Raw genomic sequence first — 24,655 nt, 5'->3', positions numbered from 1 at the left:
GGATTGATGATTAATAGATTTTAAAATACTATATAGCATGGAAGTATTTTTAGCCTGTATAATTTGTCTAGAATAGTATGCTGATTTTGCTTGAATTATTTTTTCTTTGTAATATGTTGCATGTTCTTTAAATTTTGATAAATTGAAATGATTTTTATTTTTCCTCCAAGTTCGTTCCAACGAGCGAAGTTGTTTTTTAATTAAATCCAACTCAGCGTTAAACCATGGATTGGTTTTCTTTCTTGATGAAATGTATTTTGTTTGAGTTGGAGCTAATTTATCCATTAAGACCTGGTTAGAGTCGTGCCATTTACATATAAAGTCATCTATAGAGAATGATTCTAAGTTTCCAAAGTTTGATATAATTAACTCTGATGATAGTTTACTAAAATCTTTAAATTTCCTAACTTGGGAAATTTCATTTAGTTTAGGCAATGCGGCTTCAAAGGTTGCTGTTATTAAAAAATGATCTGACCATGGTACTGGTTGAGAGGAATGGAATTGAAATTGAAATTTGTTAAATGAGGAAATAGAAGTTAGAATCATGTCGATCGTGTGACCAGCTATATGTGTTGGTGTTGAAAGTAATGGAGGCATGAATCAGCGTGGGGAACCACTAACTGAACAAGATCTTTGCCGGCTACCGGAGTTCAAGCCACTCGCCAAACCGCCAGTGGTGACAATGGATTCTCTATGGTTTGCAATTAACAACCTCCAATCAGTATGTATAAACTTTATCGCACCTTTGTCTCAAGTATCAAATAAGTTAAAGAATTTAGATACTTTGGTACAGAATCATCAGGAGAAGATAGGAGAAATTCAACAGACTGTTCAAGAGTCTAAAAATACTATTAAACAGCAAGTGCTGGATAAAGCTTTTCTCCTCCGGAAAATAGAAAATTTGAAGAATCAAAATAGGTCATTAAATCTGAGAATTTTGAATTTTCCGGTAGCTAAGTATAAATCTGCCAGAGAGATCTTTAGAGACTTTTTGCTATCTACTTTGAAAATCTTGGACACAAATATACCACCTACTCAAAAAGTTTATTACTTAAATAAAACATTAAAAGAGGTGAAGGCTGCTCCTCAACAGGATTTATCAGCAATATTGGAGACATCTGAGGTCGAAATAATAGGGAGAGCTACAATGATAGTTTCATTTGTTTTTCATCAAGATAAAAAGTCAATTCTAAGATTGTATTATACTATGAAACAGGTGTCCTATCTTGGGGAAAAAATCTATATATTTCTAGTATATCGTGAAAAGATTGTTTCTTTAGGGGCTACATTTCAATTAAGGTTTCCTTGTAAGTGTTTTGTAATGTACCAAGATACCAAATATGTTTTCTATGAGCCAGAGCAGTTGCGTTTCTTTCTTGAAGGGAAGGGGGTGTCTGCTGCACCCTAAAATAACCCATTGTTAATAGTGTCGGTACATATTAATGCTTAAAGGTACCTACTTATTTCCTTGAAATATAGGAATAATTTCTTTATTTGTTAGATTTCACTCTTGCCTCTCTTTCCTTTGTAAGAGGACTATAATATAACTGAGAATTGTTTCTTTTGATTTAAAATTTAAAATCTAACTGTTAATCAGGATGTGATTATGTATCATTGTTGCTAGAGTTTCTGTAAAGCATTATTGCTTGTATTATTAAAAATTAAATTTAAAAAAAAATATATATATATATATAGGTTTCAATTTGAATTTTGGAGGGAAAGTCCGTTGGTTTCCCATAGAATGGAATACATGGGATTTTCACACCACTGGTAACTGTTTCTCTGAATTCTTCGCGACCTGAAACTTCAAGACTGTTCCAAATTTTTGTTTTCTTTCCCTTCTGTTAACGGTAAAACCATGGGATATATCTCCCGATTCTTACATATATTTTTGCGACTATCTGGAATGCATTTCCTTATGAAATTAGATCTTTTGTATCACTTCATCTATTTAAAAAATCGGTGAAAACTTATTTTTTTCCAACAAGCCTTAGATGAATATAAAATGATCTTATTTAGTATTATGGTGAGAAAATAGATTTGATTTCTTCTATGTCCTATTCCTTTTATAATATAATGTAAACTGAATCGAGCCCCAAATTTTGGGGATGACTCGGTAGGTAATGGTGGAATAGAAATCCCTAATGTAATGTAATATAAACTTAAGGATTGGATTGGAAACCCTGAGAGAACATACAACCCAGCTTCACGGGAAGAACATCTCTAAGCTCACCAGGGACTTCCCATGGGAAATGTTCAAGTCATCAACAAGCCATAGCTTATTCACCACTGTCCACTGGATAAGTATAGTTGAAAAATACGTGTAGACAGCAGCAGCTCTGACTCCTTTAAGACAACCAGACTTTTTTCCTGGAGGAAAAGTCCATAGTCTGTTATTGAGAAAGACATGGGGGAAGCCACTGCTTGCCCTGGATCGTTAGCATAGAATATTGCTACTCCTTTGGTTTTGACCAGGTATTAGTGCCCTGGATTGGCCACCATGAGAATGGGCTACTGGGCTTGATGGACCATTTGGCTGACCCAGTAAGGCTTATCTGCCACTTCATATGATCATTTTCTCATTCTTTTCAAATCCTGTTACCCCATTAATTCCTCCAGAAATGTTTGTTTTACTTGCCATCCTTATCACACTGTGCATAGTTTATATATCTGTATCAACATATTATCCAAAGCGATCTCTTCTAATTACTTGTCTCCATCTTGTGATGATTCTGTAGGGACCCTAGGAAGGGGAGCTGACTGAAGTTCAAGAATGAGATGAGAAGATGGAACAACCCTAGCACCAGAATGAAGAGAACATTGACTGTCACCTAAATTCACCACCCACCCTTTGGAGTGAGCCATTAAATGTTTGTAGCTACCAGGCCCCTGCTCCGCATATGTTCAATTTCCACTTTAGCTCTTACATCAAACTGTCTAATGGTTTCTGGTGCTTAGTTGGCCAACCACAGGGACATTAGATATACTATCTCTATTTATGAGTATTAGATCCCAATGTTGCTCCTTCCCTGATGAGTTCTTTCACCTTTTGTCTGAGCAGAGCTCTTCGTAAGTCACCCACAATGTATCTTTCTGGTTTTGCAGATAGGATATGCCAAGTCACATCCAACAGATTAAATGCTTCCAGTAATGTCACCTCACCATATATTTTTACCTTTTCAGTATCTTTCATAGATCCCCATCCAGTTCCTCCACTTGAGTTATAGATGTGAAGAGCACACCAGTGTGGATGAAAATACCTTCTCCTCTATCCAAGATGATCCACAGCACTTATTGCTCATATTTCCCTGCATTTGTCATTTGAAAATTATTTTTATATAAAAAGCTACTCCTCCCCCTTTTCTCCCATCTCTATCCCTCTGGACTGCTGATGATCGTATAACCCTTGAACATGCTGAAGATTAGCTTGCTGCAGCCCTAAATGGATAGAGGAAGTGCACTAGATCCGGTATATTTAGATTTTAGCAAAGCCTTTGACAGTGTTCCACATAGGATTCTAATAAATAAACTAAGTGCCTTCAGTATGGGCCCTAAAGTGACGGACTGGGTCAGGAACTGGTTGAGTGGAAGGCGACAGATGGTAGTGGTCAATGGAGATCACTCTGAGGAAAGGAATGTTACCAGTGGTGAACCTCAAGATTCGGTTCTTGAGCCTGTTCTTTTTAACATTTTGTAAGCGATATTGCTGAAGAAATGTCTGGTAAGATTTGCCTCTTTGTAGATAATACCAAAATCTGCAATAGAGTAGATACCCCTGAAGGTGTGAATAACATGAGGAAGAACCTAGCAAAGCTTGAAGAATGGTCTGAAATTTGGCAGTTAAGATTTAATGCTAAGAAATGCAAGGTCCTGCATTAGGGCTGCAAAAATCTGAAGGAACAGTAGAATTTAGGGGATGAAAAACTTTTGTGCATGAAAGAAGTGTGGAACTTGAGTGTGATAGTATGTGATGATCTTAAGGTGGCCAAAAAGATTGAAAAGGTGATGGCGAAAGCTAGAAAGATACTAGGGTACATAGGGAGAGGTATGACCAGTAGGAAAAAGGAGGTATTTATGCCGCTATATAAGACTGGTGAGACCTCATTTAGAATATTGTGCACAATTCTGGAGATTGCACCAACCAAAAAGATATAAACAGAATGGAGTCAGTCCATAGGTAGGCTTCTAAAATGGTTGATGGTCTTCATCATAAAGCATATGGGGACAGACTTAAAAGATCCCAATATGTATAGTTTGGAGAAAAGGCAGGAGAGGGGAGATATGATAGAGACATTTAATATCTATGTGGCATAAATGCGTATGAGGCGAGTCTTTCATTTGAAAGGAAGCTCCAGAATGAGAGGGCATAAGATGAAATTAAGAGGTGATAGACTCAGGAGTAATCTAAGGAAATGCTTTTTTACTCAAAGGGTAGTAGAGATAGTGGAGACAAAGACTGTGTCTGAATTCAAGAAACCATGGAAAATTACAAGTGCACTTGTGGTTAAATTGCTTTTTCTTTCCCAGATAGACTATTGTAATACTGTTTATCTAGGATGTGCTAAATGACATTTGAAAATTTACAAACTGTACAAAATACTGCAGTGAGGGTAATTTTTTCCATATCTAAATATGACAGAATTGCACTATATTTTATTAAATTACACTAGTTACCAGTAATTGCACAGATTCATTTTAAGCTTTGTATTATTTTTAATATTCTGTATGACCAGGTACCATATTATTAATTTAATTATTAGCTGGAAGACTAAGTCATGCTGTATAAAAACAATTTTATCTTCAATTTCCCTCACCAAAGATAGATTATTTGTTCAATGGACGGCATCCATTTTTGATCAGATCCTTTAATTTGGAATGATCTTCCTATTTTAATTAGATATGTAAGTTAATATACAGTTTTTAGAAAACTTTTAAAGACATTTAGTTTAAAAAATTCTTCTCTTGAAATGTATTATTCTCTATTGTTAATATTTTATACTGATTATTTGTCATTATATTATGTTTAACTAGGTTAGTTTCCAGTAAATGCATTATATTGTTATCTATAACCACACAAGATGATATTCACATAATCGTGCTATCAGAAATATAGTGCTCAACTTATTTCAGTAATGAAAACGGTATAGACCTCAGTGTTTCCCAAGATAAATCTTGTAAAACAATCTATGTCAGTAGTAATACTAACATAGAAAATACATCCTTGGTCTAGTCATTTACCGTTCCTTCTTATTTCCAAATTTTTAATAATATAGTTTTCAAAATTTTATAGAAAAGTGAGCACTTATCTTATTTTCTTCTGATGGCTCAAAATCACCGCAGCTGCAGTTTTAGCGGTTTAGTTTTTGCATAGTAACCATAATTATATTGTTATCTGCCATGAACTTGTAAGGGCTTTGGCAGAATATAAATTGGAATGTAACGTACTGTGGGATCTCTTAGGGAGAGGAGGAGATAGTGGATGCTACAGATGGGCAGACTGGATGTGCCATTTGGCCATTATCTGCCTTCATGTTTCTCTATTTCCTTCTGGAACCTGAGGTAATTTCTGGTGAGCAGGAGTGCATCTTTTTATTGCTATTGGATTGCTTTGTCTTGGCATATTCTTGAGAATAATCTGTAGAATTTTGTGTATTTATACACCTTCTTCTAAACAGGTATTATGCATTAGGCTTTATGCATGTAAATATTATTACTGTTTCATATGGGAAAGTATGTGGCACTAGACTCCTGTAAATGCTTGGTGCCTGTTATAAAATTATCCCCTCTTAGTTCATTGTCTTCGGTGCATCTTATGTGAAGGAGCACTCCCAGAACAGGTAGCAAGGGACTGAGCAAGTTTTGCACTGTTGTCTCTTGATATTGTCTATAGGAATTATTAAAGGTATTTTGTAATAGTACAAGGTTTTGGTACTTTCTCTGTTTTTGCTTTTGGTGCTTTCCCTCACTACTCTGTTCATCTGGAAACCTTGAGGATTTTTCCCCTTCTTTTGTAATTGCCTTTTTGTGCATAATTGGCATAAAACTGTTAGTGTCTTTCATATGCCTAGAATTCAGAAGTGAAAAGAATGAAGGAAAATATTTGACTAACAGCTCACATGAGCAAAGTGCAAAGTATAGCCATTTCTTGAACAGAAAAAATCATGTCAGTCCTGCACAATTGCATCTAGGAGTGTATGTGTTAATAATTGCATTTCACAAAGATAAGGCTGACTCTATGGGCCACTCCTAAGAAAGGGCCAGCAACAACTTGTTTTTGCATGTTAGGCATTTATGAGTTCTCTTTTTGGAAGCTATTGAAAAAAAGGCATGGAATATTTTCTGTATCAGAAAGGTTAAGGAAGGACATAAGTATATAAGAGTTGCCATACTGGGATAGACCAAAGGTCAATCAAGCCCAGTGTTCTGTTTCCAACCATGGCCAACCAAGTACCTGACAAGATCCCAAGGAGTAAAATATATTTGATGCTGCTTATCCTAGGAATAAGCAGTGAATTTCCCCAAGTCCATCTTAATAAAGGGAAAGGGATTGGGATTTGTATACCACCTTTTTGTAGTTTTATAACCACACTCAAAGCAGTTTTACATACAGGCATTTCAAGCATTTCCCTATCTGTCCTGGGGGGGGGGGGGGGCTCACAATCTATCTAATATACCTGGGGTGGTAGAGGATTAGGTTACAAGGAGCAACCTCAGGGTGCTGAGGCTGTAACTCTAACCACTGCGCCACTCTCTCCTATGGCTTATGGAATTTTGTTTTAGGAAATTATCCAAACCTTTTTTAAACCCTGCTAAGCTAGCTACTTTCATCACATTCTCTGGTAATGAATTCCAGAGTTTAATTATACATTGAGTGAAAAATACTTTCTCTGGTTTGTTCTAAATTTACTTATTAGCTTAATTGCATGCCCCTAGTTCTAGTATTTTTGGAAAGAGTAAATAAGCAATTTATGTCTACTTATTCCACTCCACTCAATATTTGATAGACCTCTATCATATCTCCTCTGAGCTGTCTCTCTCCTCATAATGGCAGATGATATTTAATGTGAGTAAGTGCAAAGTGATGGAACTTGAACTATAGCTACGTGATACAAGGTTCCATGTCAGGAGTCCCCACCCAGGAAAAGGATCACTAGAAACCCTCAACTCAGTGTGTGGCAGTGGCTAAAAAAACAAATAGAATGTTAGGAATTATTAGGAAAGGAATGGAAAACCACAAAGAGAATGTTATAATACCCTAGTATCACTCCATCGTGCAGCCGCACCTTGAATGCTTTGTACAATTCTGGTCGCCGCATCTGAAGAAAGATATAGCGGAATTAGAAAAAGTATAGAGAAGGGCTTTGAAAAAGATAAAAGGGATGGTTCAACTGCCCTATGAGGAAAGATTAAAGCAACGAGGTTTCTTCAGCCTATAGAAGAGACGGTTCAGAGGAGATATGATAGAGATCTATAAAATGCTGAGTGGAAAGGAACGAGTAGATATGCATCACTTGTTTACTCTTTTCCAAAATACTAGGACTAGGGGGGCATTCAATGAAGCTACTAAGTGGTAGATTTAAAAACAAGCCAAAAAATATTTCTTCACACAATGTGTAAATTGAACGCTGGAATTTGTTACCAGAATGTGGTGAAAGCAGTTAGCAGGGTTTAAAAAAGGTTTGGACAACTTCCTAAAAGAAAAGTCCATAAGCCATTATTAAGATGAACTTGGGGAAATCTACTGCTTATTCCTAGGATAAGTAGCATAAAGTCTGTTTTGCTCTTTGGGATCTTGCCAGATACTTGTGACCTGGGTTGGCCACTGTTGTAAACAGGATACTGGGCTTGATGGTCCTTTGGTCTGTTCCAGTATGACAACTCCTATGCTTTTATGCTTATGACCGCAAAGGGGACAAGCAGAGGTCCAACATATAAATGAGTAGCAAGACTTCAGATAGATGATAAGGTTGAGACCCTGTTTAGAGTATTATGTACAGTTCTGGAAGCCACACCTTCAAAGAGATGGAAACAGGATGGAGTTGGTTCAGAGTGCGGCCACTAAAATGGTCAGTGTTTTTTTGTCACAAATAGTATGGGGACAGACTTAAAAGATCTCAGCTTGTATACTTTGGAAGAAAGGTTGGAGAGGAGAGATATGATACACATTTAAATACCTTTGTGACATATGTGCACATAGGTGAGTCTTAGCAGTATACAGAGTGGTGAAGACACAGGGAGATTGCGAAGATCTGCAACGTGACATAATCAACCTTGAGAAATGGGCATCGACTTGGCAAATGAGGTTCAAAGTGGATAAGTGCAAAGTGATGCATGTCGGGAACAAAAATCTCATGCATGAATACAGGATGTCTGGGGCGGTACTTGGAGAGACCTCCCAGGAAAGGACTTGGGAGTTTTGATCGACAAGTCCATGAAGCCATTTGCACAATGTGCTACGGCGGCGAAAAGGATGAACAGAATGCTAGGAATGATCAAGAAGGGGATCACAAACAGATCAGAGAAGGTTATCATGCTGCTGTACCGGGCCATGGTGCGCCCTCACCTGGAGTACTGCATCCAGCACTGGTCGCCATACATGAAGAAGGACACTGTACTACTCGAAAGGGTCCAGAGAAAAGCGACTAAAATGGTTAAGGGGATGGAGGAGTTGCCGTACAGTGAGAGATTAGAGAAGCTGGGCCTCTTCTTCCCTGAAAAGAGGAGACTACGAGGGGACATGATCGAAACATTCAAAATACTGAAGAGAATAGACTTAGTAGAGAAAGACAGACTGTTCACCCTCTCCAAGGTAGGGAGAATGGTAGGGAGAATGAGAGGACACTCTCTAAAGTTGAAAGGGGATAGATTCAGTACAAACGTAAGGAAATTCTTCTTTACCCAGAGAATGGCAGAAAACTGGAATGCTCTTTCGGAGTCTGTTATAGGGGAAAACACTCTCCAGGGATTCAAGACAAAGTTGGACAAGTTCATGCTAAACTGGTGAGACTGGACTCATTTGCAGCACTGTCACATGAGCGGGACTGCTGGGTAGGATGGACCATTGGTCTGACCCTGCAATGGCAATTCTTATGCATGTGTCGGTCTTACCTCCTGAGCTGTGGGTGCTGCCATATTCCAAACAGTGCCCACTCATTTGCTCATATGTAGACAAATTTGAATGAAGTTTGCCATGATTTTCTGTCCCCCTGACAACATAATTAAACTTCATTTTATAAATTCTGAGAATTAAATAGTTCTATTATGATTATCTATTTTGAATATGACTGTGTACTAATGAATGCCTCCTGTTTCCCTGCATTTGCTTGAGTACCTGATTGTAAAAGCCACTTAGATAACCTTGATAGGCGGTATATAAGAAACTTGAAATTCTTCATGACTGAGTAACAAAGGGGATGAAAATGCTGCAAGGATATCAGGGAAGGGCAGGAGAAGAGTAAGAAAAAATATTATCTCAGTTCCCAGCAGGACCAGACTAGAAGACACAATAGAATTGAACTTATAAAGCAGAAAATGCATCAAACATCAAGCATTTTATCAATAGCTGTGGATATCCCTTTCTGAGCCTGTGTGTCTATATGCAGCACTTCAGGGCTCAAGCTAGAAGGAGCAGAAGCCTGAGAAAGAAATCAACTAAAATCCAGAGTTGCTTAGGTACTCCAAATCATAAGTGAGAGAAGCTGTCTCCCTCCTCTGATCTCTAGGATATTTCTTTTGTTGCCAATACAGAGAATGAGAGATTAAAGAAAACCAAGGGTGACTGATGTGAAGCTAGATGGGTGCTCTGTGAAATTCATAATGCATGTGTTTATTCTAGTTTCATATAAAGAATCTAGCTTTACAGGATCTCCTCCTTATCTGCTATTCCACCCATAGCCTTGAGCCATTCATCTAGTTTCAATCCAGGTTCTGCCACAAGTAGTAAGTGCCCAAATAAAAGTTGGGTCTTAGAGATACCATATTACCATTTTCATGGTCCTCTTAGCTACTCTCCTTAGAAAGCTATAAGGCGTCCATGAGTTGATCTCTTATGAACTTGAATCAAAAAAAGTGCCTCTACTAACATCTTGGCTAAATGCAAGGCTCAGGATAGCAATCTATTTACAGAGGCTAGAATCCAAATTATCCAATATTTATAACCCATCCTGTTTAGCTAGATGCTGTATGTAGTTCTTTCCTCCCACTCCCATTACCATTTGACTCTGAAAGAAGCTCAGAGAGTAGCAGGAGAGGAACAGAGGGGGAAAGCAGGAGCAGTTCGGATGGGAAAAGCAGGAGAGAAGTACTGGTGGTCCACGCTCTCTGTAGGTGTATCCCGGCAGTTCCAATGTTGCTGATGTTTTTCCACGGCCTCCCTGTATGCCTCCTCTATGAAGTTCTTCTGCTCTCGGACTTCTTCCTCGATGGTGTCCTCCGTCCTGATGTTCTCTGCATCTCTGTCCTCCTCCTCCACTGCTTGAAGTGCCTACAGTTCCAGTATCCTGCCCTCCAGGAGTCTGACTTGTTTCTTCAGGTTCTCCAGTTCTCCGCATCTAGAAGCCTCTATGGGTCAAAATTCCAGGAACAAATGGGCTTGAAATGAAGATCGGCATCTACTACCGACCCCCCAGGGCAGTCCGAAGAAATTGATGGAGAAATGACGGATGAGATTGAGCACAACTGCAAGCGAGGCAACGCAGTTGTTATGGGTGACTTCAACTATCCAGGGATAGACTGGAACCTAGGCACCTCTGACTGCGCTAGGGAGACCAAGTTCCTGGATGCTGTAGGCAATTGCTTCCTGGAACAACTTGTCAAGGAAAATACAAGAGGAAATGCAATTCTGGACTTAATTCTAAATGGTCTGCGAGGACCGGCACAAGATGTAGAAGTAGAAGGGACGCTGGGAAGCAGCGATCACAGCATGACGCAGGGATGAAACATCGATATAGAACGATGGTCACGGCACTGAACTTTCAAAAAGGGAATTGCAAAGGGATGAGACTCATGGTGGAGAAGAAGATTAAGAAGAGGATAAGCAAGCTTGGTCCCTTTTTAAGGATACAGTCACCGAGGTGCAAAATACTGCGTATCAACAAGGGATCCAAGAGGAAAAAGAACAAGGAACCGACGTGGCTCACTGTAGCGGTGAAGGAAGCGATCAGAGACAAGAAAACTTCATTTAAGGAATGGAAAAGTCAAAAACAGACAAAAACTGGAAAAAGCACAAACATCATCGACGCAGGTGCCATAAAGTGATAAAAGGACCAAAAGCGACTATGAGGAAAAAATAGCCAAGGAGGCGAAAAACTTCAAGCTGTTCTTTCGATATATTAAGGGGAAACGACCCGAGAAGGAAGTGGTGGGACCGTTAGATGATCATGGAATAAAGGGAGTTCTAAAGGAGGACAAAGCCATCGCTGATAAATTGAACACATTTTTTGCGTCTGTATTTACCAAAGAGGATATACACAACAGACTATATGCTGGAGACGAAGACGGGAAACTGACAAGGTTGACGGTCAGTCTAGAAGAAGTATGCAGGCAGATTGATAGTTTTAAGAGTGACAAATCCCCGTGATCGGATGGCATCCATCCAAGGATCATTAAGGAGCTGTAAGGGACTATAGCTGAACTGCTTCAACTAATAGACAATCTGTCGATCAAATCGGGAAAGATTCCGGAAGACTAGAAGGTGGCGAACGTTACACCGATCTTCAAAAAAGGTTTGAGGGGAGATCCAGAAAACTACAGACTGGTGAGTCTGACCTCGGTACCGGGATAGATGGTAAAGGCGCTGATTAAACACTGCATCATTGATTATCTTGACGGACACAATCTGATGAGGACCAGTCAGCACGGCTTCAGTAAAGGACGATCTTGCTTGACGAACTTACTGAACTTCTTCGAGGGAGTAAACAGGCAGATAGACAAGGGTGACCTGGTCAACATTATATATCTGGATTTTCAGAAGGCGTTCGACAAGGTTCTGCATGAACGACTACTTCGGAAAATTGAGAGCCATGGAATAGAGGGTAAAATACTCACGTGGATTAAAAACTGGGTAGCAGATAGGAAACAGAGAGTGGGAGTAAATGGAAAATACTCGGACTGGAAGAACGTCACCAGTGGGGTGCCGCATGGCTCGGTGCTTGGACCCGTGCTCTTCAACATATTCATAAATGATCTGGAAATGGGTACGACGAGTGAGGTGATCAAATTTGCGGACGATACGAAGTTATTCAGAGTAGTGAAGACGCAGGGGGATTGTGAAGATCTGCAACGCGACATAACCATGCTCGAGAAATGGGCAGCGACATGGCAAATGAGGATCAACATGGATAAGTGTAGGGTAATGCATGTCGGTATCAAAAGTCCCATACACGAATACAAGATGTCTGGGGCGGTACTTGGAGAGACCCCCCCAGGAAAGAGACTTGGGAGTACTGGTCAACAAGTCGAAGTCGTCTGCGTAGTGTGTGGCGGTGGCAAAAAGGGCGACAGAATGCTAGGAATGATTAAGAAGGGGATCACGAACAGATCGGAGAAGGTTATCATGCCACTGTACCGGGCCATGGTACAGCCTCACCTGGAATACTGCGTCCAGCACTGGTCGCCGTACATGAAGAAGGACACGGTACTACTTGAAAGGGTCCAGAGAAGAGTGACTAAAATGGTTAAAGGGTTGGAGGAGTTGCCGTACAGTGAGAAATTAGAGAAGCTGGGCCTCTTCTCCCTTGAAAAGAGGAGACTGAGAGGGGACATGATCGAAACATTCACGTTAATGAAGGGAATAGACTTAGTAGATAAAGACAGGTTGTTCACCCCCTCCAAGGTAGAGAGAACAAGAGGGCACTCTAAAGTTAAAAGGGGATAGATTCCGTACAAACATAAGGAAGTTCTTCTTCACCCAGAGAGTGGTAGAAAACTGGAACGCTCTTCCAGAGGCTGTTATAGGGGAAAACACCCTCCAGGGATTCAAGACAAGGTTGAACGAGTTCCTGCTGAACCAGAACGAACGCAGGTAGGACTGGTCTCGGTTAGGGCACTGGTCTTTGACCTGGGGGCTGCCGTGTGAGCGGACTGCTGGGCACGATAGACCCCGCAGTGGCAATTCTTATGTTTTTTATGTACTCGTTTATTTTATTTTATCCTCAGTCAATCAGATCCTCTTGCCCGAACTCCAGGATTTTTCCTTCATGCCAGAGAATCTAGGATATGCACTGGCTTGTGGAATCTACACTTCAATTGTGTTTATCATACAAGGATACAATATGTTTAAGAAGCTGTGTGGGATGGTTGGTAAAGGATGAATTATCTGAAAGTTTCAGAAAAAGCCAATCTTTGTTTTGGGGTTTGAATTGTGTGGAATTGTGTAGTGCTGCTGGGCAGCATAGCTCTTTGGAAGACTTTCTTCCCCAAATTATCTAACAGATGGGATTCCTTTCCCCAAGGAGCTTTAGAGAAATCTCTGCATTCCTTTACTTTTCTCATGGCTGTTTCAATTAAGTACAAGTTTCCAAGTTTATTTTGTGTTTGATATACCGCCCTTCATCAAATATCTGGTTGGTTTACAATACTAAAATAGTAAAGTATTAAAATAAAAATGCATTTTTAAAAGAAAAAGGGGTCATTTGCCAAAAAAACAACAACAAATGACTGAGAAGACATAGACACACTTGGTATGAAAGGTGCTGGGGTTAGGGCTATGTAAAATACATTGAAGTAAAAAAAAAAAAATTATAATAATTTTAAAGAAAGGTAAACCCTAGCACACCTCTGGAGAGATCTGATAATGAGGTACCGGCAACTGCTACACTGCTAGTACAATTTGCAATTGACTCTGACAGAGAATGGATGCTTAAGTTGTTTTTCAAGTTTAAGGATGTTCTATTTATGACAAAATTGGTGAGGATGTATCCAGATGTGTCACGAATGACCCAAAAGAGAAGAAAACAATTTCTTATTTTGAGACCAAAGGTCCTACCATTGGGTGCGACGTTTGTTCTTAGATACCCCTGTATATGTGTGATAGTTTATCAAGGGAATAGATATGTATTTTTTGAGCCTCAGCAGTTGATTAAATTTATTTTTGCTAAAGAGCAAGTTTAGTATTCTTGAGAGAACTTCTGCTTCAAGTTAGCTTAGTTTATAAGGTTCCTGAGCCTAATCAGCTACATCTTTTATTTTATTCATACTGTTTGGTTTAAAATTTCAGTGAATGCATAGCCTTTCTCCTCCTTAATTAAGGTCTAATTATACAAACCAGTATATTTGATTTCCAGAGATAAGCTTGGTATTATTAAAGTGAAGAGAAAAGATTGAAACTGTATTTGTTTATAAGTGATATATTTATTGTTGCTGTGAATGAATATATTTTACAATTAATGTAATTTTGAAAATGAATAAAGAATATTAAAAAAAAAGAAACTGTATTTGTAGGTAAAGAATTTTTTTCCTTTATTATATATTTTTTCTTTTACTTCTCTTTATATATCATTTTTGTAATTCAAAGATGTTGACTGGTATTGTATTATTTCTTGTTTTGACTAATAATTTTGTCAAAAGTATAAAATGTAAATAAAGGTTTTTTTAAAAAAATCCCTAGCACACCTTCGTAAAAGGAGCCCTTAGTTTATTTGGATCAGCACTCTTTATATATTCTATTAACCTTTTTCCTGAAAGGGAGAGGTATTTCACTCTCTGTACCTAAAATTGCTTAGATATTCTAATTTGAATTATTACATTTGAATTAATGGGGGGCTTTTTCACTGCATTTCTGAATTGATTCTATTGTGGTTTATCACAAAGCCTAAATATATTTCTTATTCTATTTGATTTATTACCTGAATTGATTTGTTACTTTGTTTGATTTGTGACATGTTTCAAGGAGTTTCCTTTAATGCTGTAGTTTCAAAATTAATTTTAAAAAATTATCCTCTTGGGTGTTTGAGGGAAAAAGGATCTTCTGAAATACTGAGAATAAAGGAAAGACAGTGTTATGTGTGTACTCTCCAGCAAGGTAACGTGGACTTCATTCCATCTATTGGTGGTCCAAGAACATCCACTAGACTGAAGGAAGTTTAACCATCAAACTTAAGAGGGCTCCTCAGGATCCAAGTACACCTTAATAGATCCTGACTGGGAATCTTTTGCAATTCCTTTCAGAGTCCCTGATTCTAATCATAGCTCACATCAGAACTGTAAATGAATATTGAAAGAAACTGTATCTATCCATTGCTATCCCCTATAATAGAATTTAGGAGATGGTGGAGTTTGAACTTTTTCTGGGATTTGGAGTTAAGGGTATCATGGTAAATATTTATTTATTTATTTGTATGTATTTATCTTTAGCTTATCTTTTTAGTAGTAAAACAAAGTAAGTTCCATTCAGATATACTATGTATTTTCCAATCCCTTGGGCAAGGGAGAGGGGCATATAAAATGTTTATCTGAATAAGATATAAACCAGGCTATTCTGGCTGCTAGCCCAGTGCTTTAACCATTAAATTATTCTTATTTGTTGCCTCTTGCATTGTGCCTGCCTCTACCACATTGTATATGTTGTCTAAAGACTTGCGTTAAGTAAACAGTTCAAAACAACAGCCTTTGGAGTGTTTTGTCTTATTGAGAGTGTGGGAAAAGGAGAGAGAGCAAGCTGCTTAATGCCTTCCAGAGGATTCTGGTCCTGACCCTTGTCCCAAACAAATGAGTCTTGTCCATATACTGGTGTTATTCATTTTCTAGATATACTGTATACTAGGCAATCCCTACCAAATATTAAAAAAACCTACTACTACTACGTAGTTATCATTTCTATAGCACTGCTAGATGTACACAGCACTGTACGTTAAACATCCCTGCTCAATTGAGCTTACAACTAATAATAATGGGTCTTAAAACAGAGGAGAGAGATGGTAGACAATGGAATGGAGGGAGGGAAAAGAAAGGGAGAGAAGTTGAACCCAATGGATGGTGTGGATGGAGGGGGATATATAAATACTGGAATGGGGAAATCTCCCTTCAGCCGTCTCTTTTCCAAGCTGAAGATCCCTAACCTTTTTAGTATTTCCTCATACGAGAGGAAGTCCATCCCCTTTATCATCCCCTCCACTGCACATTCCCTCTGCTGTGGTCCTGCCCCTCCTCTGACATCATGTCATGTTTTGGTCTGGGATGGACCACGGCAGAGGGAACGTGCAGCGGAGGCTGACAGCAGCCTTCTAGAATCGCTACATCACTGGGGATCCTCTGCAGGCCGAAATTAGTTTTGAAAGTAAGACCGGGAGGCCAGGGGGAAGCCAGAGGATGGTGGGGAGAAGGGAGAAACATGCCGTCCTTCTGGGGGCTTCTTGGTGTAGCTATTAGAAGTACACAGAGGGAGGGGGGTCCAAAGAGAAGGGACATATGCTGGACTGAGGGTGGGGGGAAGGGGAAGAAATAATGGGTCTTAAAACAGAGAAGAGGGAGAGAGATTGTTGGCAATGGAATGGAGGGAGAGAGGGAGGGAGGGAAAAGAAAGGGAGAGAAGTTGAACCCAGGGGATGGTGTGGAGGCCAGGGGGAAGCTGGATGATAGTTGGGAGAAAGGGAAAACATGCCAGCCTTCAGGGAACCCCCTAAAGCCACGGAGCCAAGGGTACGCACAGTGCTGGCACCTATGCAGCACTTCCTGACCGACATCCCCTCCCCTGAGCTCTGACATCGGGCTTTCTAAAGCAGGAGCAGCAGCGTCAGTGGATGGCCAGCAAGAGGCAGCGCTTAGAACAGGCTTTTTGCTGCCAGAGCGCTACTGCTTCTGCTTTAGGAAGCCTGAAGGTATGTGGGGAGGAGGGTTGGTCAGTCAATCGGAAAGCCCGATTTTTTTTAAAGAAAACAAATCGATTCACTGACGTGTATCGGTAAATTGATTTGAATCGGCGGCACTACCATAGAGCGATAAAGAGGCATGATAACATTCTTAGTCTTGTAAACCATCCCTTTTTTAATAATTCCTGGCATCTTGTTTGCTTTTTTGGCTGTTGCCACCCATTGGGCAGAAGGTTTCATCTTATTGTGTACAATAAGATCCTTTTCTTGGGCGCTAACCCCCAAGGTGGACTCTAGCATCCGGTAACTGTGATTTGGGTTATTCTTCCCAATGTGCATCGCTTTGCATTTGTCCACATTACATTTCATCTTCCACTTGGACACTCACTCTTCTAATTTCCTAAGGTCTGCCTGCAATTTTTCACAATCCGCATGCGTTTTAACAACTTTGAACAGTTTAGTGTCATCTGCAAATTTAATCACCTCACTCGCAATTCCAATTTCCAGATCATTTATAAATAAGTTAAAATAGCACCGATCCCAGTACACTCCTTCAGCACTCCACTGTTTTCTCTCCTCCATTGAGAAAAATGACCATTTAACCCTACCCTCTGTTTTCTATCAGATAACCAAGTCTTAATCAACAACTGAACTTTGGCACCTGTCCCATGACTCTTTAATTTTCTCAGGAGCCTCTCATGAGGAACTTTGTCAAAATCTTTCTGAAAATCTAGATACACTACAACAACTGGCTCACTTAAAACTTGTTAAGTTTCTTATTATTTGTGTAAGACACACAAAAAATTGTATTCTTTATGCTTCAGTTATAATCTTTTTTTTTTTTTTTACTTTACCTTATTCTGTATGAAACAAATGTAGTGGAAACCAGGTTAAGATATGTCATGAGAGAAAATACATATCTAATATAATAAAAGCCTAAGCCGCGCATGCGCACTCTGACCTGCGTGCTCCCATTTTCCGTGCGCTGTAGGTCCCCACAGGTAGGAGTGCGCATGCGCGCTTCCCCGCATCTCTCTCTCCCAAGGCAGATGTCGGCTTCAGGTGGCACGGAGGCTGTCTGCCGCTGCCTGTCAGCGGAGGGCTGACGCGAGATAAGGGGTGCTGCTGGACAGGGGAAGAGATGGGGGGTAGAAAAAGGAAGGGAGGCCTACTGCTGGACGGGGGAGCAGGAAAGAGGTGCTAGGGGGGAAGAAAAAGGAAGGGAGGCCTACTGCTGGACGGGGGAGCAGGAAAGAGGTGCTAGGGGGGGCAGAAAAACGAAGGGAGGCCTACTGCTGGATGGGGGAGCAGGAAAGAGGTGCTAGGGGGGGAGAAAAAGGAAAAGAAGCCTACTGCTGTACGGGGGAGCAGGAAAGAGGTGATGATGGACAGGGGAAGAGACGGGGGGGAGAAAAAGGAAGGGAGGCCTACTGCTCGACAGAGGGACAGGAAAGAGGTGCTGCTGGACAGGGGAGAGATTAAAAAAAGGGAGAAGGGCTGCTGCTGGATAAGGGGAGCAGTGAAGGGGTGGTGGTGGACACAGGGAAGGTAAAAGAAAGGGAGAATGGGTGGACAGCCGAGGTAAAAGAAAGACAGAAATACAGAAGGAGAGAGAGAGAGAAAGAAATAAAGACACACACACACACATATATTCTAGCACCAGTTAATGTAACAGGCTATAAGACTAGTAGGTCAATATTCAAATGCTGTGGCCAACATTATTTTTACAAGTCATATACTGGTTTGTCTAATACAACTAACTTAAAAAACAAGCTAGTATTGAATGCATCTACCTTTGGGGGTGAATCTATCATATGTAAGGACCTTCAGGCAGCAATCGGGTATATAACCAGTTGCTTAATGTTTCGTCGGTCCAACCTTTATTAATTCAATGAATCATTCTCCTATTTATCTAAGTGCCATTTTTTTTAGTAGTAATGTATTTTTTTAATATAATAAAACCTATCATTTTTTCAATAACAGTCCATCACTTAGCTTATAGTGAACCTGTGCTGTCTTCACCTCTCCCGACATGCATGTTTCAAAAAAGAAACCTTTCTTCAGGGAGTGATTCATTGAATTAATAAAGGTTGGACCGACGAAGCATTAAGCAACTGGTGATATATACCCGATTGCTGCCTGAAGGACCATACATATGATAGATGCACCCCCAAGGATAGATGCATTCAATACTAGCTTGTCTTTTAAGTTAGTTGTATTAGACAAACCTGTATATGACTTGTCAGACTGAACAACAGTGGCTTGTTGATTACTCAACATTATTTTTAAACAGCAGCTGTGGCATTCAGTGGTATAGTGAGGGTAGGAGGCTCCTGGGGTGGTAGCGATCCCCCCCGGGTCCTCCTCTCTTCCCCCCACACCACACTCATGCCTTCCCTCCCCCGTACCTCTTTGAATCTTCGCCAGCGCGAGCAGCTTCTCCTTTCTTCAGCCTGCTGCTTGCGCCAGCATTGGATTTCCATCTGACATCACTTCCTGACCCTGTGATCTAGAAGTGATTTTAGAGGGTATTCGAGCCAGCATGAGCAGCAGGCCAGAGAAATTGCTCACAAAGTTGCTTGCACTGGCAAAGATTTAAAGAGGTATTGAGGGAGGGGGAGGGCATAAGTGTAGTGTGTGGGGGGGGAGGTGGAGAGGTGCTGGCACCCCCACAAATACAGCGCCTGGGGTGGTCTGCCCCCCATTACTATACCACTGGTGGCATTTAAATGCATTATATATATGGCACCATTAGCCACAGAAGTGACACTGCTGAATGTACAAGTGCCGTTGCTGTATGAATAGCTGGTGATATTTGGCTGCTAACCATATAGCTATATAAATAAATTTTGGGAAAGTCTTTATGTTGGCCTAAATTTACCCCTATAGCTATACAGTTGGTGACCAAATATCACTGGTATCTGTAGACTTAAGCAGAATGCCCCAACTCTACCCTGGCACTATCTGGATAATGCTGATGCAGTTTGTAAGAATTTTCTGTGACACTATCCATATAGCATCTGCCACTATTCAGATCAGTGCTTTTAAATATCTGGCCCACAGACTTTAAGAAGGATATCTTTAATGACTAGGCATTAGCCTATTGGGTGATGAATTTGTTGATTATTGTTAAGTGACATATTGCTATGGTGTGACATATCTTTAAAATGGTGAAAAAGAGAACAACTGACCAGGATGTATATCTAGTCAGAATGTGTAGGTTTTAAAAATTAGTAATCAGTTAATTATTTAATATGATTGAATGCTAGCAGGAATCTTGTTAGGCTTTTTATTTTGCTTTGCAGTTTGTTCTGAATTGCTTATCTTTTCAACTTTTTTTTTTCCTGTCTTTTAGGCAGAAATTAGTCCTACAAGATGAAAGCATCCCTATAATCATGAATACTTACTTTTGCCAGAAAATTCTCTCTCAAGAAAACTTGGAAATGAAGGACAGAACACACAGTCCAGAGAAGTTTCTTGTAGAAAGAAAACTACCATTACTGGCTCAGATGTTCAGTTTAAATGGTACCAAAGAGAACTCAAATCAGGAATCTGCAATTGATCAGGTGAACTTTACTGACTTCTGTTTTGTAGTTGTTTGTGATTTCTTACTTCATAACATGCCTGTGACCAGATGCTTAAGAACTATAAAAAAGAGAAATACTAAAACATGCTAGCACTTCTTTGTGGTGATCTTTATTCCTAGAACCAACACAAGACAATTGATTGCTGAATCTCTGTTAACAACAATAAGCCCTCTTTTGATTCCCACTGCAGCTCCTTGTGACTCTGGGCAAGTCACTTAACATTTAATTGCCCCAGATACAAATAAGTACCTGTCTAAAATATGTAAACTGCTTTAATTGTAACCGCACACAATAAAAACCAGTTTACAAGTCTCATCCCCTTTACCCTTTAAAAAATGCAAATCTGATAGAGAAATGGAGAATGCATAAGAACATAAGAATAGCCTTACTGGGTCAGACTAATGATCCATCTAGCCCAGCATTCCATCTTCAAAGTGGCCAATCCAGGTAACAAGTATCTGGCAAAAACCCAAATACAGTACTCCCCCGATATTCGCGGGGGTTCCGTTCCAGGATCCCCTTCGAATCTTGAAAAACTACGAATATGGTTTTCATGGGGGAGACTGAAGAGGGCAGCGGAAGAGCAACCGGAGCGCTGCGAGTGCAGGAAATCACTCGCGATATGCTCTGACCGCCTCTTCCTGCAGTAAGTCAGGCCTTATCCAATCAGGAGCTGCGTGTGTGGCGCTGCCTGGCTGGCCCGGAATGTCCTCTTCGATGTCAGAATTGACATTGGGAAGAAGGCTTTGGGCGCAATTAGCGTCAGGTAGGTAAGCAGAGGAGCATCGGCGGTGGACCGAGGGGAAGTTTAAATTGGGCCTGGAGGGAGGCTTTTGTTTTCCGCGGTAGGGGGGAAGGAGGTAGGCAGGCTGGCTGGCTGGCTGGATGGCTCTGGGGGAGGGAGGGAGGTAGGCAGGCTTTGGGGGAGGTAGGCAGGCAGGCAGACTGGCTGACTTTGGGTGAAACAAGCAGGCAGGCTGGCCTTGGGGGAGGTAGGCAGGCTGGCCTTGGGGGAGGTAGGCAGGCTGGCTTTGGGGGAGGTAGGCAGGCAGGCTGGCTTTGGGGGAGGTAGGCAGGCAGGCTGGCTCTGGGGAAGGTAGGCAAGCAGACTGGCTTTGGGGGAGGTAGGCTGGTAGGCTTTTTGGGAGGGAGTGGGACAAATGCTGGAAGGCAGTGAGGGGACATAGAAAGGAGGGATGAAGGAGAAGAGAAAGGCAGAGAAGGGGGGGGTTGTAAGTAGAAGAAAGACTCTAAGGCCTGGACCAAAGATGAAAGACAGGAGGCAGAAGCAGGACTTTGGGAGGTGCAGACAGAGGGGGAGAGCCCCTGAGGAAGAGCAGAGAGAGGCAAGATCTTAAGAGAGGAGGGAGAGAGAGAGAGGGAGACCTGGAACAAAGGTACAAAAGAGAACTGACACTGGATCTGGGGGCACTAAGGACACCGGAAGGAGGCACTGGGGGCACTAAGGACATAGGAAGGAGATGCTGGGGACACTGAGGACATAGGAGGGAGGCACTGGGGGCACTAAGGACAGAGGAAGGAGACGCTGGGGACACTGAGGACATAGGAAGGAGGCACTGGGGGCACTAAGGACAAAGGAAGGAGGCGCTGGGGACACTAAGGACATAGGAAGGAGGCACTGGGGGCACTAAGGACATAGGAAGGAGACGCTGGGGACACTAAGGACATAGGAAGGCACTGGGGGCACTAAGGACATAGGAAGGAAGGAGGGAGGGAATAGAAAGGGACAATTGTTGGGCCTGAGTGCAGAAAGAAATGAAAGATAGGATGCACAGTCAGAAGGAAATGCAACCAGAGACTCATGAAATCACCAGACAGCAAAGGTAGAAAAAATGATTTTATTTCCAATTTAGTGATCAAAATGTGTCAGTTTTGAGAATTTATATCTGCTGTCTATATTTTGCACTATATTTGTCTAGTTTTCTATAGTTACTGAGGTGACATCGTTGAAACCCCCCAAATATAAATGATAATTAACATTTTCTCTGCGTACAGGGTGCTTTGTGTTTTTTTAAATTTTATGGTTACCATTATGAAATAATAAGATATTGTGTGTACATGAAAAATGAATGGAAGAAATTGGGGGCGGGGCTAGGGCGGGTTGGGGTGGGGTTAGAACGGGATTGGGGGGCGGGACTGAATATTAATAGATGTCCCGTTTTGGTGAAAAAAATAAATGGTCACGTTATCTATCACTCTTTAACTTGTCTGTTTGACTTAGTACATCTTCTAGGTTCACTGAGATTTCTTTCAGTTCTTCTGCATTATCACCCTTCAAAACCATTTCTGGTCCAGGTAGATCACTTACATCTTTTTCCTAAAGACCAAAGCAAAGAATTCATTCAGTCTCTCTGCTATGGCCTTATCCTCCCTGAGCACCCCTTTTGCTCCCTACCAGTCCCACAGATTCCCTCACAGGTTTTGTGCTTCTGATGTACCTAAATAAAATGTTACTATGATTTGTTGCCTCTTTGGCAAGTTTCTCTTTATATTCTTTGTTAGCTTTGTTTATCTATGCCAGTGCTTATGTCTCTTCTTATTTTGTTCATTTGGATCCTTTTTCCATTCTTTAAAGGATTTTTTTTTTCTCTAATAGCCTCTTTCACTTCACCTTTTAACCATGCTGGTTCTCATTTTCTCTTCTTTCCATCTTTGTTAATACATGGGATGCATCTGGTCTGGGCTTCCATGATGGCATTTTTAAGTTTACATTCCTAACTTTTGCCACAGATCCTTTTAGCTCTTTTTAACCATTTTCCTCATTGCTTTAGCAAAGTCACTCTAGGTATCTTACTGTTTACTAATCACATAAGAATTTTTGTATCTCACTAGTGTGATTGCTTTTTCTCTAGATGCCAAGGAAAAAAATCACTAGATAATACCTTTTTACTGGACTGACTTAAAAAAAAAAAAAGAAACAACCAACAACAACTTGTTTGGTCTTTATTTCTGTGTGTGGAGATGTCATCATTGCTCATTTGTCTACTGCTAAGGTTAAAGATGTTATGTGCACTCTCTCTTTGCAGCAATCTGTACTTTAAACCTCTATTCCCTTAACACTTTACCTAGCAATTTTTCTATGTTAACAACTTAGTCTGAAAATCTTTTCTTATACTACAAAAACTAAGAAGGTGTAAGACCCTACTTCTTCAAACAGCACTACAGAATACTAGTTCAGTCAACGATATTGTCACTACTAGACTACTGCAATGCTCTACTCTCAGGTATCTCTGTGAAATTAATGAAAAACTCCAATTGATACAAAACACTGCAGCAAAACTCATATACAGTGGTGCCTCACACAACGAACTTAATTCGTTCCAGGAGCAAGTTTGTTATGCGAAAAGTTCGTTATGTGAAACGCGTTTTCCCATAACAATACATGTTAAAAAAAATAATTCGTTCTGTAGCATAAAATATGCTAAGATGACATAAAAAAAGATAAATTTTTGGTTATTATTTTTATTTAGATACATCTAAAAACATAATTGTTTTTTAAAACAACACACATTTTTTAAATTTAAAGACAGACTAAGTAGAGTCTAATTTTACAGTGAGAGGGCAGAGTCTCAGCGGCAAAAACTGGGACTTAACTGTTCATTTTTTTTTTTTTTTCTACCGTGTTTCCCCGATGATAAGGCAGGGCCATCAAATAAGACAGCCCCCCCTTTTTAGAAAAAAATGTAAAATAAGGCACCCCCCCGCAAATAAGCCACCCACCGATACCTGCGCTTACCCGAATCGGGTGGTACGGTGGGTGACTCCGTGTGGTCCCTGGCACCCCCGACACGATCGGGGCAAGAGGGAGCTCAAGCCCTCTTGCCCCCCCGACTCCCCGACACGATCGGGGCAAGAGGGAGCTCAAGCCCTCTTGCCCCCCCCCGACTCCCCGACACGATCGGGGCAAGAGGGAGCTCAAGCCCTCTTGCCCCCCCCGACTCCCCGACACGATCGGGGCAAGAGGGAGCTCAAGCCCTCTTGCCCCCCCGACTCCCCGACACGATCGGGGCAAGAGGGAGCTCAAGCCCTCTTGCCCCCCCGACTCCCCGACACGATCGGGGCAAGAGGGAGCTCAAGCCCTCTTGCCCCCCCGACTCCCCGACACGATCGGGGCAAAAGGGAGCTCAAGCCCTCTTGCCCCCCCGACTCCCCGACACGATCGGGGCAAAAGGGAGCCCAAGCCCTCTTGACCCGCCGATTCCCCAACTCCTCGACAATATCGGGCCAGGAGGGAGCCCAAGT

At 41.0% G+C, this 24,655-nt stretch overlaps 1 protein-coding gene across 5 annotated transcripts in view; it reads left to right on the top strand.

Moving 5' to 3' along the window:
• Nucleotides 1-24,655, top strand: part of SPIDR (scaffold protein involved in DNA repair) — a 536,511-nt gene that overhangs the window by 304,788 nt on the left and 207,068 nt on the right. For all 5 annotated transcript variants that reach the window (XM_033933718.1, XM_033933714.1, XM_033933716.1 and 2 more), the window contains one exon: nt 20,161-20,371. In XM_033933718.1, the coding sequence (XP_033789609.1) occupies nt 20,161-20,371 (211 nt within the window). The remainder of the gene's footprint in view (nt 1-20,160; nt 20,372-24,655) is intronic.

Source organism: Geotrypetes seraphini, chromosome 2, assembly GCF_902459505.1.
Source record: "Geotrypetes seraphini chromosome 2, aGeoSer1.1, whole genome shotgun sequence".
Classification (NCBI taxonomy): domain Eukaryota; kingdom Metazoa; phylum Chordata; class Amphibia; order Gymnophiona; family Dermophiidae; genus Geotrypetes; species Geotrypetes seraphini.
This window is presented reverse-complemented; position numbering and strand designations above follow the sequence as displayed.